Source organism: Anopheles stephensi, chromosome 2, assembly GCF_013141755.1.
Source record: "Anopheles stephensi strain Indian chromosome 2, UCI_ANSTEP_V1.0, whole genome shotgun sequence".
Lineage (NCBI taxonomy): Eukaryota > Metazoa > Arthropoda > Insecta > Diptera > Culicidae > Anopheles > Anopheles stephensi.
This window is the reverse complement of record NC_050202.1, coordinates 77,858,632-77,874,025: the sequence shown is the minus strand read 5'-3', so window position 1 is coordinate 77,874,025 and position 15,394 is coordinate 77,858,632. Positions and strand designations below refer to the sequence as shown.

At 47.8% G+C, this 15,394-nt stretch overlaps 3 protein-coding genes and 1 long non-coding RNA gene across 5 annotated transcripts in view; 1 reads left to right on the top strand and 3 right to left on the bottom strand.

The window, feature by feature from the left end:
• LOC118508458 (autophagy-related protein 16-1) overlaps nucleotides 1-15,394 on the bottom strand; it is a 225,615-nt gene that overhangs the window by 33,684 nt on the left and 176,537 nt on the right. The gene's annotated exons all lie outside the window — the stretch shown is intronic.
• LOC118508462 (alpha-amylase 1-like) lies at nucleotides 949-2,583 on the bottom strand. Its single transcript, XM_036048267.1, has one exon. It carries the CDS (start codon nucleotides 2,517-2,519, stop codon nucleotides 1,029-1,031), a length of 1,491 nt encoding a protein of 496 aa, XP_035904160.1. The 5' UTR covers nucleotides 2,520-2,583; the 3' UTR covers nucleotides 949-1,028.
• On the bottom strand, nucleotides 4,903-6,703 carry LOC118508460 (alpha-amylase A-like). The gene is made up of 2 exons (XM_036048264.1): nucleotides 5,103-6,703; nucleotides 4,903-5,006 (listed from the first exon to the last, which is right to left on the bottom strand). The coding sequence occupies exons 1-2, from the start codon at nucleotides 6,579-6,581 to the stop codon at nucleotides 4,995-4,997; spliced, it is 1,491 nt and encodes a 496-aa protein (XP_035904157.1). The 5' UTR covers nucleotides 6,582-6,703; the 3' UTR covers nucleotides 4,903-4,994.
• On the top strand, nucleotides 9,132-11,400 carry LOC118508466. The gene is made up of 3 exons (XR_004905794.1): nucleotides 9,132-9,414; nucleotides 9,504-9,707; nucleotides 9,785-11,400. It is a non-coding gene; the product is annotated as an uncharacterized LOC118508466 (long non-coding RNA).

Sequence of the window (15,394 nt, the reverse complement as noted above, 5' to 3'; positions counted from 1 at the left end):
CGGTTGAACTCGCGGGGGACTGGGTCAGCCGGGTATCGAAGAAGATTAAATCAACACCGTGTTAGGACGCGCTGCAGGGGTGAAAGCGCTGTTCGGTTCGCGTGTTTGGGGCTTAACCCTGTGGCAGTTTCTTCTTCGCTCGTGATTGATATGGGCGTTAGAGCCAAATTGTGATCCGATAAACTCATATCTTTACTGTCACTCGCCTTCGCCGCCACGGGTGCACTCAATCACCGTTCTGGTAGATTATAACCTATCGGTAGCTCGCTGATGATAAGCTGTCCGAAATAAGGAGCTGCAACAAATGGTGTGCGTGACTTTGCTTTCCCATCCCGCTGACCTAATGTCGGCAAACTTTTGTACGGAAAGGAGCACAACAAACGCATCGAACGCACGATGCACACTATCCTCACGCAGTCCGAGGACCCTCGGTACGGTTTGGGTTCGATCCGGACAATCCGTCCGTACGCCGTGTTGGGTAGAAGAAAGTGTTACTAGCTGTCATCGTCTACACGCGAGAAAGGTAGATGGCTTGTTTTGCGTTCAGCTTGAAGGGTTCTTATTTTCGGTGATGTCTCTGTTATTATGGTGTTGATCGAACAGGATTTGGACAATTTGAAACAGAGTTTAGGAATGCTGCAGGAAAAAGAAAACACTCGAAATAGCATATCAAGGCGATGGTAAAGATGTCACGATCACGACACAATTATTGATGATTTGTGAAAGTAATAAGATGCATGAATGCAGCTTCTCGGTGATGGCGAACAGTTGGGGCAAAGCAGGCAGCAATGCCATTTAAAATGATTTGTATTTAATTTGTTTCAACATGCGATCATAAAATAGTTTCTAAAACCGAACTTTTCAAAAGCATAACTAGAATCAGGTGATCGAAGAGATATCGAAAAATACATTGATTTGACAGCAGATTAATTTTGAAAGTTTGCATGGTTTTAAAGATTTAAACTAAATTTATTTGTATCATAACACAACATTTCACCTTCGAACGGAAAGATCATTCGACAGATACTTTAAACGCGCGCGTTAACATGGATGGCCAATACACCGTCGTATGCATTAGCGGGCAGGACGATCTGGGCCCGTCCATCACCACCGACAGTGATAGAGTTACCGGTACAGGCTCCATTTACCAGATCGCCAGAAATCACATCACAGTACGTACCCGCCGGCAAACACGTCTGCAGGCTTTGGTTCAGATCAAACGACTCCAGATTGAAGGCGATGAAGCCGCGCGAGCCACGGCAGAACGCCATCTGATAGTTGCCATTGTCCCACCAGTCGTTAATCTGCGTACCGGCGACAGCGTTACGGAAACCGATCATATTGTAAATCTGACGCCACCGGTGTTCGCACACCCATCCCGTACCGCACGAGTTGTCCGGGTTGAACGTTGGCGAGAGCAAATTACCATTGGCATCCTGTGGCGGGCCCTGCTCCGAGTCGCTGAACGAGAACGAGCTCATGATGCGCACGATACCGAACGGATGCGCCAACATGAAGGCGGTGGCCATCTTGTAGTTGCGTGGTACCTTGTAGGTGAGTACGTCGGAACCACCGCCACCATGTCCGCGCTGGTTGTCATGGTTGTCAATGAAGACGAGCGCAAGATGCGATGGCAGGAAGCCCCAGCCGGTGCCCCAGTTTGTCAGGTGCCGGAAAGGATTGCGCCCACGGAAGACGCGCCCAATCTCGGCCGAATGACGGAACTCGGTGATCGTGCCCAGGTGCGTGTACTCATCGCGCGTCACTGCCTCACCGCCCAGATCAATGACCTCCTGCGTTAGGAAGGGACGTGCGTTCGGTGGGAAGCCGTGCGATGTTGGCAGGTTGTTCATGCGATTGTAGATGATCTGCAGATCGCCGGGCCACATGTGCTTGACCGCGTCCACACGGAACCCAGCCACACCAAGGCCGATCAGATGGTTCATCAGCTCGACAATCTTATCGCGCACCCATGGAATACCCTGGTTCAAATCGGGCAAACTGACCAGCTGGCAGTTGCGCACCATGATGGGATCGTTGTAGTTCGTAATGAGACAGGGCGGATTAAAGTCCGTCACGCTGAACGGGACGCCCGGGAACGAGAAGTTTGGCCGGTTGGCCGTACTGCCTGCCGTACCACCTCCTCCGACCAGATCGGCCATATGGTTGATCACCAAATCAACGTAGATGCGCACTCCGACATCGTTGCAACGGCGCACCATGCTAGCGAACTGAGCTTCTGTACCGGACCGCGTCACCAGATTGTAAGACATCGGTTGGTACCGTTCCCACCACGGTCGCCGGAAGCTTCCACCAATGACGGCGTTCTCAGTCGGTGGTGATACCTGCACCCCGGCGTATCCACGCGGCGCCAGGAAGTTCTCGCACTCGGCCGCAATATCATCCCACTTCCACTCGAAAAGATGCACAATTCCGCTACGGTCAGCCCACTGATGGGTGTTGAACTGGGCCGCGGCTAGGGTGGCACACGCCGCCAGCAGCACTACGGCAGCACGCATTGCTCCAACGCTTGTTTTACTACACAACACTCGGACGGTTGAGATGTTTTGTTTACATGGTGCGGCTAGTGCTGGGCGTTTTAAATACTGCTGACACCGTGCGGTAGGAAATCCCACGCGATTCGTATCATTCGTGATAAGATAACGAAGCGGCTTAAAATTCGATTAATCGATCGGAAGTATGGTCCGAATCTTCTGGCAAAATTTCGATAAATCAATGGTGGAAAATCTCACGATTGTGATACTGCGATAACGATGTGCTTAGCAGATAGCCAAGAAAGTCCATATCAACTCATTCACCAATGAGAGGCAACGCGTAAAACGATAAGCAAATTCTACATCCTTCCCCTGCTTTGTTGAGCAAGAGACCAAGTAGAATAACTTAAAAATATCGTCGAAGAACACTAAATTATCTGGAGAGCAGTTAAGAACGGGGAGGTAGTAAGGAAAGCCAAATTCGTTGCATTCATTATTTCGCGACGTAACCGTAAAACGACAGACATGCTGCAATTGCTTTGTGCAACACTATTGTTTACGTCCAGAATAAGTTTTCACAAAGAAAGAAGAATTCAAAGGAAAAATTCGAGAGAGAAAATTGATCATACAATTTTGACAACTCAATGCTATTCTCCCAAGAAAAGTGATCTTTTATCGGAAAGTTACAAAGATAAAGGCATTATGCTGTTGCTGCGGTAACAAAATCATAAATAACACTCTTTTTATGCGCCGCATCGAAATTGCCTTCCTGCTTTGTACGGAGCATACGCTCATACCGATGCTCCAAACCAATAGCAACGCTGTAAGTGGTCGATGTTTATCACCAATTGGAGAAGCAATAATTACACAGCGCACCCATCGCGCAACGTACGTCGAGACGGATTGGCAGAGCAGGGGCATTTTTTGATGATTGACACTTTAACTGCCAAAAAGAGAAATAAGAGAAAAAAGTAAGAAAAAAGGTTCTTCACGGTCAGCATGGTACGGTGTCACGGGGGGGTGAAACTTTCCCCACCAATTATGGGCATTGTTGTTGCATTTTCCGAATCGCTTTCAAACCCACTCGCGCATTGTGCAAAAGCATTCGGGGAGGATCAATTTTTTTTTTAGGGTTTAAGTCACACCATCCACCCTCGGAACGCTCATTTGAAGGCCTCCCCCCCCCCGCGTGTCCGACGGGTGGGAACGCTCGATGAACAATTAAAGGTACGATCTTTGGGCGATACGTTGGTCGCCGGACAGAGGTAAACCCGTCCACCGTTAATGGTCAATGTGCGCCCCGTATGTCTTCTGCATCGTGTACTGTCCCGGCTTGGCTGCAGTCAAGCGGTGAGGTCAGTTTTAACCCAATTCACACGATTAATAGCCTGCGGTTGATTAAAACTTCCCGAACCCTTTCGGCAAGGGACGTTAAAGTGAGCCTTCCTTCAATTTCTCACTTCCTCGGAAACGCACCGCACGGTCAATTGGCCGTTCAGATTTCGCATCTCAGAAGAACGCTCACCCGGCTGGTGGCACCGAGGCCGGGAATCGATCGAAGCATGGCTGACGTCAGGCTTGCACAGTAGCAAGCTTACTACCAGCAGATCCCGTGCTGCACGAATACTGTCGAGACAATGAGCCAACAACTTTTCATTCATTACCCGACGGTTTGCGTGTTGCTCTTGATCGATACCGATCTGTTTTAGCTTCGTACGAGATTTACCAACGCCTTCTCCCAGCTTAGCATGGTTTGGAGCTTAGATGTGCGGTAGGAATAACAAAAAAATACCACCTTTAATAGGCCATCCTTTCTATTTGCTTTGGGATAAGACATCGTTTCACCGGAGCAGGTACCCTAGGTCTGTGCAAAAGGATGGTGCACTTCACAGAAGCGCCGTGATTTGCATTTGACATTTAAATTATACCCAAACCTCGTGCCGTTCTCAGTCGCCGTATGAGTTGAAGTTGAGAGACTCGGTAAAAAAAAATTCCGACCCCTTTCCCGAGGCTTGGAATCGCTGGGTTGTGGGTCGATACATTTTCCGACTCATCCATGATCTCCCGTTTGGCCTTTGCGCTGCTTTGGGGGCTTGGATATTGAAATTTTTTTTTCTTCCTCCTGATCTCTTCGAGCTAAACATACGAAACACAATGTATAGCAAATGATACGCGATGGAATGAGAACTGCTGGCATTAATTGTAAAACGGTATCACTCGCGAACGGCCCAACAGTCGATTACTTTCGCTTTTTAAGGCCACCGGTGATCGTTGAGTTTGTTTCGGACTAGGAAACGAACCCTTGAAGACAAGAATTAGGTTACGAAGGTGAAGCTTTTGAGATTGATTGTTTGACCTAGTTTGGGTCAACTCGCCAGTTGGAGTAAGGGATACAATTGCTAGGAAGTATTTTTGCATGAGTTTTATTAAAATTTGTACTTTCATTCCTTCCAGTTCTTTAGTGGAGTGTAAATACGTCACGTTGCTTGTAATCGCTTCTTACAGTCGGGACTAAAAAAGGAAAAAAAAGGAAAAAGGAAATTAAATTAGCAAACTGTACTGGAACAATTTGTAACCTGTCCAAACATTTCCCCGGACAATACTTACATTGGCGTGAATGGCCAGCACACCATCGTCGGAGTTGGCGGAAATGAAAATGTTGGCACGGCCATCTCCACCAACGGTTACGCTAGCGCCAGTGCAGCTGCTTCCAGACTTGTTGCCCGAGATCACGTCGCAGTACGTGCCCGCCGGCAGGCAGGTCTGCAGGGTTTGGTTCAGATCATAGCCCTCCAGGTTGAACGCGACGAAGCCACGTCCACCACGGCAGAAAGCGATCTGGTTGCCCGCATTGTCCCACCAGTCGTTCAACGAAGTACCGGCCACAGTGTTGCGGAAGCCGACCATGTTATAGATTTGACGCCATCGGTGCTCGCATGCCCAGCCACCACCGCACGAGTCGTCCGCGTTAATGATCGGAGAGCTCAGGTTGCCATCACCGTCCTGCGGTGGTCCCTGGTCACCATCGTCGAAGAAGAACGAGCTCATGATGCGAGGAATGCCGAACGGATGGGCCAACATGAAGGCGTTTGCCATCTTGTAGTTCTTGGGCACTTTGTGCGTGAGTACGTCCGCGCCACCGGCACCATGACCGCGCTGGTTATCGTGGTTGTCGACGAAAACGAGAGCCAGATGGGAGGGCAGGAAGCCCCACTCGGGGCCCCAGTTCGATAGCCACCGGAGCTGGTTGTAGCCGCGGAAGGAACGTCCAATTTCGGCCGAGAAGCGGAACTCAGTCACCGTACCCAGGTGGGTGTACTCGTTCTTGCTGATCGCCTCACCGCCCAGATCAATGACCTCCTGCGTGATGAAGGGACGAGCGTTCGGGGGGAATCCTTGGTCGGTCGGCAAATTGTTCATGCGGCCGTAGATAGCCTGCAGATCGCCGGGCCACATATGCTTGACGGCATCCACACGGAAACCGGCAACACCGTAGTTGACCATCTTGTTCATCAGCTCGACAATCTTGTCACGCACCCAGCTGCTGCCCTGGTTCAGATCCGGGAGTCCTACCAGCTGGCAGTTGCGTACCTGGATCGGGTCGTTGTAGTTGGTGATCGCACACACCGGGTTGAAGTCGTTCGGGCCGTACGGCACAGCCGGGAACTGCATGCCACCAGAGTTGGCGGTCGATCCACCGGTTCCACCGTTCGTGCTAATGGCTGCCATGTGGTTGATGACCAGATCGACGTAGATGCGCACACCGACCGCGTTACAGCGGCGAACCATGCTCGCAAACTCGGACTCACTGCCAGAGCGGGTGTTCAGGTTGTAGGAGATTGGCTGGTAACGTTCCCACCACGGGCGTCGAGGACTCCACACGACCGCGTTCTCGGTCGGTGGCGACACCTGCACACCGGCGTAACCTTTCGGCGCGAGGAAAGTTTCGCACTCCCGGGCAATATCGTTCCACTTCCATTCGAACAGATGTACGATGCCGCTACGATCGCCCCACTGGTGCGTATCGAACTGGCCACTCACTGCCACGGCCAAGGCCGCCAACAGCATGCACACGAAGGCACGCATTTCTAGTGAGTGGTTGTCACTGTTTGCTTTGCGAAACGGTTTAAGCTGGTTGGAACCCAGGTCCAAACTGTAACGTTTGACGGTGCACGGGACAGCTTTTATACAACCGCCCGAACCGTAGCTCACTGATAACGATACCTCCTCGATTGAACCCCGGGAGCAGGGCACGATTGTATTCCGGTGGTTTCTTATCACCGCAAAACATAATATCAATCAGCTCATCTACGCGATGTAAACTTGTGTTCGTTCGAGTACCGGAGTAGTTCCAGCGTAAGAGCTGAATTGGCCTTGCCTTTTCCCACACACCAGCCTTCCTGCAACGTATCTCACATTACACACGATTCATCCGGTATTATTGACAATCATATCAATATGCTGCGCGTCTTATCAATTGCTGTCTCGTTTCAGCAAAGAATTCTAGATCTTCGAGAAAGAGGGCAAGGCGCTGCCGTTAGAATCTCGGCTCTTAACTGATCGTGATTGGATTTAATGGCCGCTGCAGGAAGAAGCAGACCGACGTGCAGTCTGACAAGTAACCTTTGCACGATTACAAATACTCCCGAGAGGTGTGGGACAATCGGTCGCACCCCTTTCCTGTCTATTCGTCCATCGCAATAGATGCTATGTTTCGATAAGATAAAACAGGCGCTGTTAATTGCTACCGCACAGCCCCCACTGGGACACTGGTTTTGGTAATCAGGTTAGTAGCCTTACGACCGAACCTTGTTATCGTTGGTTCATTTTACAGCAATCTTAATAGGCGGAACGATAAAAAACACAGCATAATCCTACGAAATTGAAGTGCGTCGCGTTGGTCCCTCGTGCCAATCGCGATAGGGGGTAACAGTTGGGGGTATGCCTTCAGTATACTGCGACTGCCCTACTTGCTATCGGGGATTTTACAAAATTTTCGGCAGTATTAAGCACGCCATTCAGGAATGATCGATCACGCTCGACAGAGGTGATTACGTTATCGTTCTTGGATGATCCGTGGTGGTATGTATCATAAAACGTGAACCATATTTGACTCGCGCAAAGAATGGTCGCGGGTGGTTTAGTGCAATGTGACTCAAATCGCAGGGGGTAAACGAGGTTCTAGAACGTTGCCACACTTTGCAAGATAGCAGCAGATGTACTGCGAATAATATTACAAGTGTTGTGCAATTGCAGTAGTGCAGTTTTTCCTAAAAAGTTTACTATTTCAGTTATCAAAAAAGTAGCATCAAAATTCAAGATTTTTTTTTAAATGGTATTAATTGGGAATCAATAAATTAATAAGCATCACAAGGTTCTGTACATATGAATATCTGATCCAATTTTGTTGAAGTCGTCAATCAATGGGAACTTCGTTATTTATTTTCAGTCAGTTTAAAATAACTATTCGATGTCTTTATCATCTGCCGAGGACATCGTAGCCGACACCAATATTTACCTACGTCTAGTTAGAACAACCAGGGTTCAAATCCCATCCAGACCGCCTCCCCGTAAGCAGGGCTGACTACCTTGCTACGTGTAAAATCCTATCACAGAAAGCCAGAAACGGCAGGCCGAGACCTCTCGAGGTTGTAGTGCCATGGAAGAAGAAGAAGTAAGAACAATTGTCTTGTTCTTTGGTTTTATAACCTCAAAAGTCTGACCAGCCAATATGGGCAATAGCATAGCACTACATTGAAATGATATCTTGCATCATTACGAATGCAAATGTATATATTGTGAATACTAAAAAGCTCATATCACTTTGTAATAAGTTATTGCACTCTAGCCTTTAACTGACTGGGTAGTCAATCCTATAAATACACCTGGCAATTGTTTACTTCATCCTAGCCATTGCCCAGAAATGGCTCGCACATCGTTAGTTCTTCTCGGAAACCCTGAAGAAGAGTTTCCGAGTAAGAAAGAGTAAAGATATTAAATCTGTTATAAATCTTTGCTTCAAAAATCGTAAAATTCCAATAAACTTAAAAAAAAGAGAACGCTGCCAGCTTATACAAACAACGCAATAAACGTAAAAGTTCAAATGTTCATCGATAACGAAAACGAAAAATAAAAGCGAGCATTCCAAAATGGCTAAATGTGGTGATCGTTTTCCGTTATATCGATCAGTGATGCAAAATTGATGGGTATTAAAACGATAAAAGACAAACGAAAACGCTGACATTAAAACAAAACTTAAACAAGCTAGCAACTAGTTCGGGCACAATTTTCTCATAACCCTGCTGACTGACCGTACGATCTTCAACATCCAAACCGGTGACCCTAAGTGAAACGGTTAATCGATTGGTGGTGAGAATACAGCGAACACAATCGATCTCAATCCCGAATGCCGAATATTTGCACACAAGTTTTCCTTCATTTGTCCGGAAATGAAGGGTTATCATCCGCACAGATGGATTCGCACATTCGCTTCGTGAGTGATAAGCTGTTCTGTGAGCTACTGAGCACGATGGCGCAAAAAAAACCCCGACAAACCGCTTGAAGTACAAAGACTACCAATCGTGTACCAATTGCGGTACACGTTGGGGGGGTATATAGATTCGAAATCGAACGATCCATACCCATATCGGGTAGTGGACGGATGGGTCGCCGATAAACTTTCGATAATCGTTTCAATTAGCGACAAAAAAGGGAAGAAATTAAAGAGTGCACACGGCGTCACACGGAGCACGCGTGAGCGGCCGCCATAGGTCGCCGAAGTTTTTCATTGTACGCAGTCGGCGGGCACAGCGGCTGGCAGTTGCAGTTTCACTGTCGCCCGCCTGCACGGAAAGCAAACAAAAGCTGTGGCTGCAGACACTGTGCCGTGTCTGGGTCGTCCGGGTGATGTGAGATTTCGGTGAGTGGATTTCCCGAGTGGTTCCACGGACCAACTAACGGGAATGATGTACCAGCGAACTTCTTTCCATTTTTCCCCCTTTTTCGTAGGCGGAGACGCGTCGGCACACAGATCGTGACGACCGGAATCACATCATTCTCTGCCCCTTCATACCTGTGGTCCACGATTGGGAAGGGGTTCAATCATTCGCGGTGCGCTGCAGTGCTGGCGCGGTTTGCCTACTGATGACCATTTGGTGCGTCAACTAATGGGCGAACGCATGCGTCGATGGGCATCGTGCTGGATCGCAAAGGGTAAGGCGCTTTCTGCATTTGCCGCCATGCGAAATGCAATTAATTGTATGTTGCTTTTTTACAACACTTCCCAAAAGGCGCATCCAGGAAGAGGATTCTCAATATCTGATTGTTCTTCAAATTGACCCGCGTGTTCGGTTAACCGATCGATCGATCGTTGAAAGTGTACGTTGCCACCCAGACCTGTGACCATCTCTGAGACTTCTAAACGGCCACCAGAGTGTGTGCGATCCCCGAAGATGAACACACAAATCTTACACGTGCAGCTCATTTATGTGACCGGCCGGCGAAGACGTCCACCAATAATCCATAGAGTTCGAGCAGTAAGTGAATGCACCGTTCTCCATTAGCGTACGAATACGATGCGGCAAAAGATGCACTGATGCAGATGAAGATTGTTGTATAACAAATAGTAATTAAATTAATTAGTTATTAAATTATACCCTTCGCGTGCCTCCACGATGGAGTACGCAGGATGGCGATTAGGCGCGTCTCAAGGAAGGAAGCAAGGAGTGGGCATCATTTGTTGCACTCGAACTGAAACCCGACTGTGAATTACTCGCTCACCAAGCGCGATGCAGTAGAAACAGCCGCGACCAACGTCAACCAGTGGTCGATCGTAACAGCACCGTGGAAACGCATAGAACCATAAAAACGTTCCACACCCCCCGAGTGGGTGGACACGCGGGAAAAGAAATGAGTTTTTCATTCGTTATTAATTTAGTGGAAGATCTACAGACGCGTACACGTTCAATGTTACAAGACACATCGCCCGGTGGTACGGGCATCGATTAGGCGAACCGTCATTACGCCGGGAACTACAGCTTTAAACGCATGCGCAAGAAGTGTAGCATCATCATCGGTCATCAATGGAGCGATGTGAGGTGCAATGCTTGGTGGAAGTATAATCAGCTGTACAGTAAGCGGGCCCAGTCAGTCAGTCAGTCAGTCAGTCAGTAAGTTAGCCAGCCAATCCAGTTAAGGTTCTGCGCTGGGGGTTCGTCCCCTAATTGGATTAATAATAGAGCCCTCGGGGCGTATGCCGATGCCTGCCCAGTGTTCTAATTATTTTAATTTTCAATTGTTTGACTCTTTTTTTTGCCCCGCTACCGTCGCGTTACCGTACCAGCTAGCTTCAGCTCAATTGATTGTGCTTTGTGAGTCGTGTAAAGTGGGATACATCCATAGCTTTCCACCGTGTGCTGTGATTGATTCGGGAATAGTAGCGGGAGCTGGGTTTTGGATCTAATAAGTTGTATACATGTAACAATAAGCGCTACTGTTGTTGCGGGATCAGCCGAACACAGGGACGCTGGAGTTCGATAGTGGCCTGAAGCTGAAAGTGTGCCATCGAAGCGACTGCTGCATTCCGATCGTTCGCATATGATCCGTGGACGCTGGTTTTCGGAGGAGGTCGGTAAATGAAGCAATAAAATGGTTATTAATGTTGTTCATCACAAAAGCTACCGTCCGTTCAATACAAAATCAAAGCCCGATTTCTAGCATTGATCATACGGCGAAGAAACTATTGTGCCGTACATATCGAAAGGATCTCGTGACGGAACCAGCAGTGAAAGTCGCCTCTTCGCCGGAATGTCTTTCATTTTCCGATTCCCACAGCCAGCAATAGGGCGTTCGAGCGGTGGGATGAGATTTTCGCACAAAGGAATATTAAATTCTCGATTGGACAAAATTGATTCATGTCTTGCAGCTAGACTTCCTAAATAATTGAGAGAATTAGTTAAAAAACACTAACAAAATGAATGTTTGAAATACTACGAAAAACTATTAACCAGTTTGTATGAAAAATACTATTGAATGCTACGTTACCACTATTACCGTGCCGATTACTGGTGGCAAGCAGAGATTGTACCGAGCTACTCGGCTACAGTGCACCAACCTGTGTCCGCTAATATAATTGCAATGAAGGAAAACGTTTAGATATTTTCACTCCCCCCGGCCGCAACCCGCGCGCATCTGACGTATAGTTCCAATTGAAAGCGTATAATTTATTTCTTCTTTCAATTTTACCGATTGTTCCCAAGGCTTCCAATCGCGGCGAATACTTCTTCCTACCCAAAGCGGATTGAGGACGAGCGGCAGATTCCAGCCACGATCTGTGCGCGATGAGTCAGACTGGTAGTCCACTGCATCGATTCCGCCAACCCGCCGCGTAGCATCCGAGGACTAAGAAGAGGAGGCAACGGCTGTGATTTATCGTTTCCAGCACGGCAACGGCAAAACGGTCCTGAAGACGTCACCGTCATTTGTGGGTTTGCAGCAGTGAGTTCAGCAGCAATGCGCGCGCATTGTAGCATCGGTGGTGTTTCCCCTTTTTTTGTTGTTGTATTTACTATCTTTTACTACCAAAGCACCCAACGAGTTTGCACCTGGAAGGAACGATTTGATCGAAACGAAGTGCAAGTGATTTAGTGGACCATCGGGTGCACCTTTCGTACCCGGGGTTTCCGAACAGTTGAACTTTGGGGGCAAAAAACAACAGTGCCGGCGAGAAAATTGTACAAGAGAAAAAAAATGAGGGGAAGAAAAGAAATCGTACAGCTTTTCTAATTTGGATCAGCGAGACAAGGATTAGAGAAAATGTGCCAGTGTCGATTAAGTTCCTGCGCGATGGCAGGTCCCGGGCTGCTTTAATCAGTGTGGAATAGCTTTCGCTGGCTGTGGGATCATCACCCATTGTGAAGGATCGTATTTTCTGCAATCGATCCGCGTGGGGGCTCTGGTTGTGGAGTTTTTATCGGTTTTACTTTACATTCCTGTGCAAGTTGTGCGGCTAATGAGAGTGCCGCACAGTTTTATTACTCTGGTGAGCTGGTAAGCTATGGAACGCGGCAGTACCGCGACAGATGTAGGTTACTGTGTGATGTTAAGCTTTACTCAGGATAATCCAAGTTTACGACTAGTTGTGAACCGTCATAAATAAAGTGAGATGTATGCTTACCTTGATGCAGGAAAGGGTAGATTGAATTAAAGTTAGCAATAAATGCATATAAGCCCTATCACCATAGACCAGGGTACAATAAACAATTCTAGGGAGACATTAAAGAGAAAGAGGCACTAGCTAATGGGGTTTCCTTAATTAATAGAGTTCACCGATCTGGTCTATATGAACCCACAGGTAGTCCAATAGATATGTTAATCTTTGTATTTATTTCAATTTCTTCCCTGCAGCACGATTGCAAAATCGATATCTAGCATCCACGAATGAATTACAAACTGAGCAGTACAAAACAATCCACTGAAGCTGACGAATTGAAATCTTTGCTAACATCCCTTCGAACCGATTTGCTGGCATGCATGTTCGCTTTCCTGTTAATGGTAAGCATCGGTCAACACTGTCCCGATTTAGCTGACAGAGATCTCTTAACCGCGTGTCATGTAAAGCAATCGAACAAATGCAAACGTTCGACAGCATCACAGGATCGCACGGCAAAAGCGGCGCGGTTTGGCGCGATCAAGATTGTGTTACAAACTTGGTGTTAGCCCCTGCTTCACGTTGCTCCGCTGCCAATATCTGTACCAGCGATCGGGTGCTGAAAGCTTGACTTATCTTATCAAACGCTGTACGCGCCGTGACAAAGCACCTTTAGCTGCAAAGCGTGCTGACCAGTGTTTGATGAAGACACCGATCGAAGGCTCACCGGGGCGTTCGCAAAGTATCAAGTGTGGAGCGTAGTCTCGATCCTACAAAACCCCATTTGCCGTGTCGCCAATTGATCTGCGTTGCCACGGTCGTAGCAAAAGGTGAGCGACGCCCGGGGTGTGCAAGATGTCACCGGTAACGATGGCGCCTGACAACCGGCCGGCTAGAAAAAGGACTGTGGGCAGGATGGCGAATGGCAAGTGTTAATTTCAATTTATTCGCGAGCAATCGCTTAGGATGTCTTTTCATCGACCGGACGCTCTTACCCGGACCACGGACATGATCTTTCGTTTGTGGCGAGGCGCGATCGTGTTGCTGATGCGATGAATGAAGTGTATAAGTGACCGCTTCACTTGTGTACGACGAGTCGGATAGAAAAATTAATCGAAACACGACGATGGCATTGATGCGATACTAATAATATTAATAACAAGAGTAATTTATAAATCCTTTGATATTAATACCGATAAATGGAATTGCTTTGCGTAAGGCGATCGTAACGGGTTAGATCATACCTGTCCCTGTCCTCACCTCGTTACTCTTAACGCGCCCTTCAACAGGACGTCCGGTAACATGATTCCGAACACGTGGGCGTGGCGCATTTTGCATTAAATCAATCGGCGAATCGCTGGAAGACGCTGGAGATCCGTGGTAGGCAGTGAACTTTTGTTATTATTTTTCCCTCGACCCTTTCATACTTATTTGTGCACGTTTTTACACTGTTGTTTTGCAGTTAATAACATTATTATCGTTCAGTATCTCTCACCGCCTTTTGGTGGATGGCGAAAGCATGGATGGATTCAGTGAAGTATTATCGACCACCGATGGTAGAAATAATTTGCTTATGATGCATTAACTAGATTTTTACCATGATCTTTACTCTTTTCTAAAGTACATACAACTTAACTTATTATTATTATTATTAAAAAAAAACAACGTGCGAAAACGTTTAATTACGTTCTAATGTACAGTAATCTTATGCCTTTTTTGCAATCACATAATTTTTGCATACCATCTCACCCCTTTGTTATCCCCACAGGCAGGAGGTTCTAATAATCTAGCGTTTATCATCGCTACGTGCAACCGGTATTCGGTACAGATCGGCCGGGCAGCAATCCACCTCCCACAAATCCCGCAATCCGTACCCAGCAAGCAATCAATCGCCTGATGCCAAAGCATAAGCAAGCCGGGGAGGAAAAATTTAAATTCTTCGCTCACCTGCCGGCCGGGAAAGCCGGCCGCCGCCTAGCGAGACAGGAAGCGGTGCAGCTTAAATCTCATAATTCTTCCGATAAATCGTTTCTTATCATAAATGCCGCACATTTCATCTCACTTTACACCCGGGCACGCCGCGTGTGCGCGCATGCGTTTGTGTGTTTAAGGGTGTTGCAAATGCCCCATTGCTCTTGGGCACTGCTGGCGCACCGTGGCCCGCCACGTACGTGGCTACCAACTTGAGTAACCTGTTACCGGATCTCGACGCAGGCGGTCGAAAGAGGGCAAGGGTCGGGCTGGGCAAAGCACCGCCGGGAAGGAATATAAAGCATTCTTAATTTCATCTTCCGGGACGGGATGAAGCGATGATCTCATGCAAACGAAGGCAAAGAGTGGCCGGGCCGGCCAAGCGAAATCTAGCTGTGTGCTCCAGCTGCGAGTTTTATTAGGTTATCAATGCGAGCATATGCGAAGGGGGTGGGCCAGGTCTTGTATGCGAGTCTGGTAGCCCGAAGGTTTGCGCTGCTTCGTACGACTTCGCAAAAGCGTACACATTTTGCAACCACAAACCATCTGAGTAGCGCCATAAAGCAGTGCTACACATTCCCAGAGATGCTCATGGAAGAATCGGAGAGGAAGTGGTTTTTGAAGCACACACACACATACACTTCTGTACAGAAATATATTTTCCTTTCTAACGCTGCAATACCCATGGATAAGGATCAGCCAGCAACCGGTGTAGTTATTTGTTTTTCCAACCTCGCACGGAGAGCTGTATTTTCCAACTAGCCACGGGTTTTTTCTTTTA

Coding starts and splice junctions, on each gene's coding strand:
- LOC118508460 (XM_036048264.1), bottom strand. CDS start 6,581: ATGCGTGCCTTCGTGTGCATGCTGTTGGCGGCCTTGGCCGTGGCAGTG.
- LOC118508462 (XM_036048267.1), bottom strand. CDS start 2,519: ATGCGTGCTGCCGTAGTGCTGCTGGCGGCGTGTGCCACCCTAGCCGCG.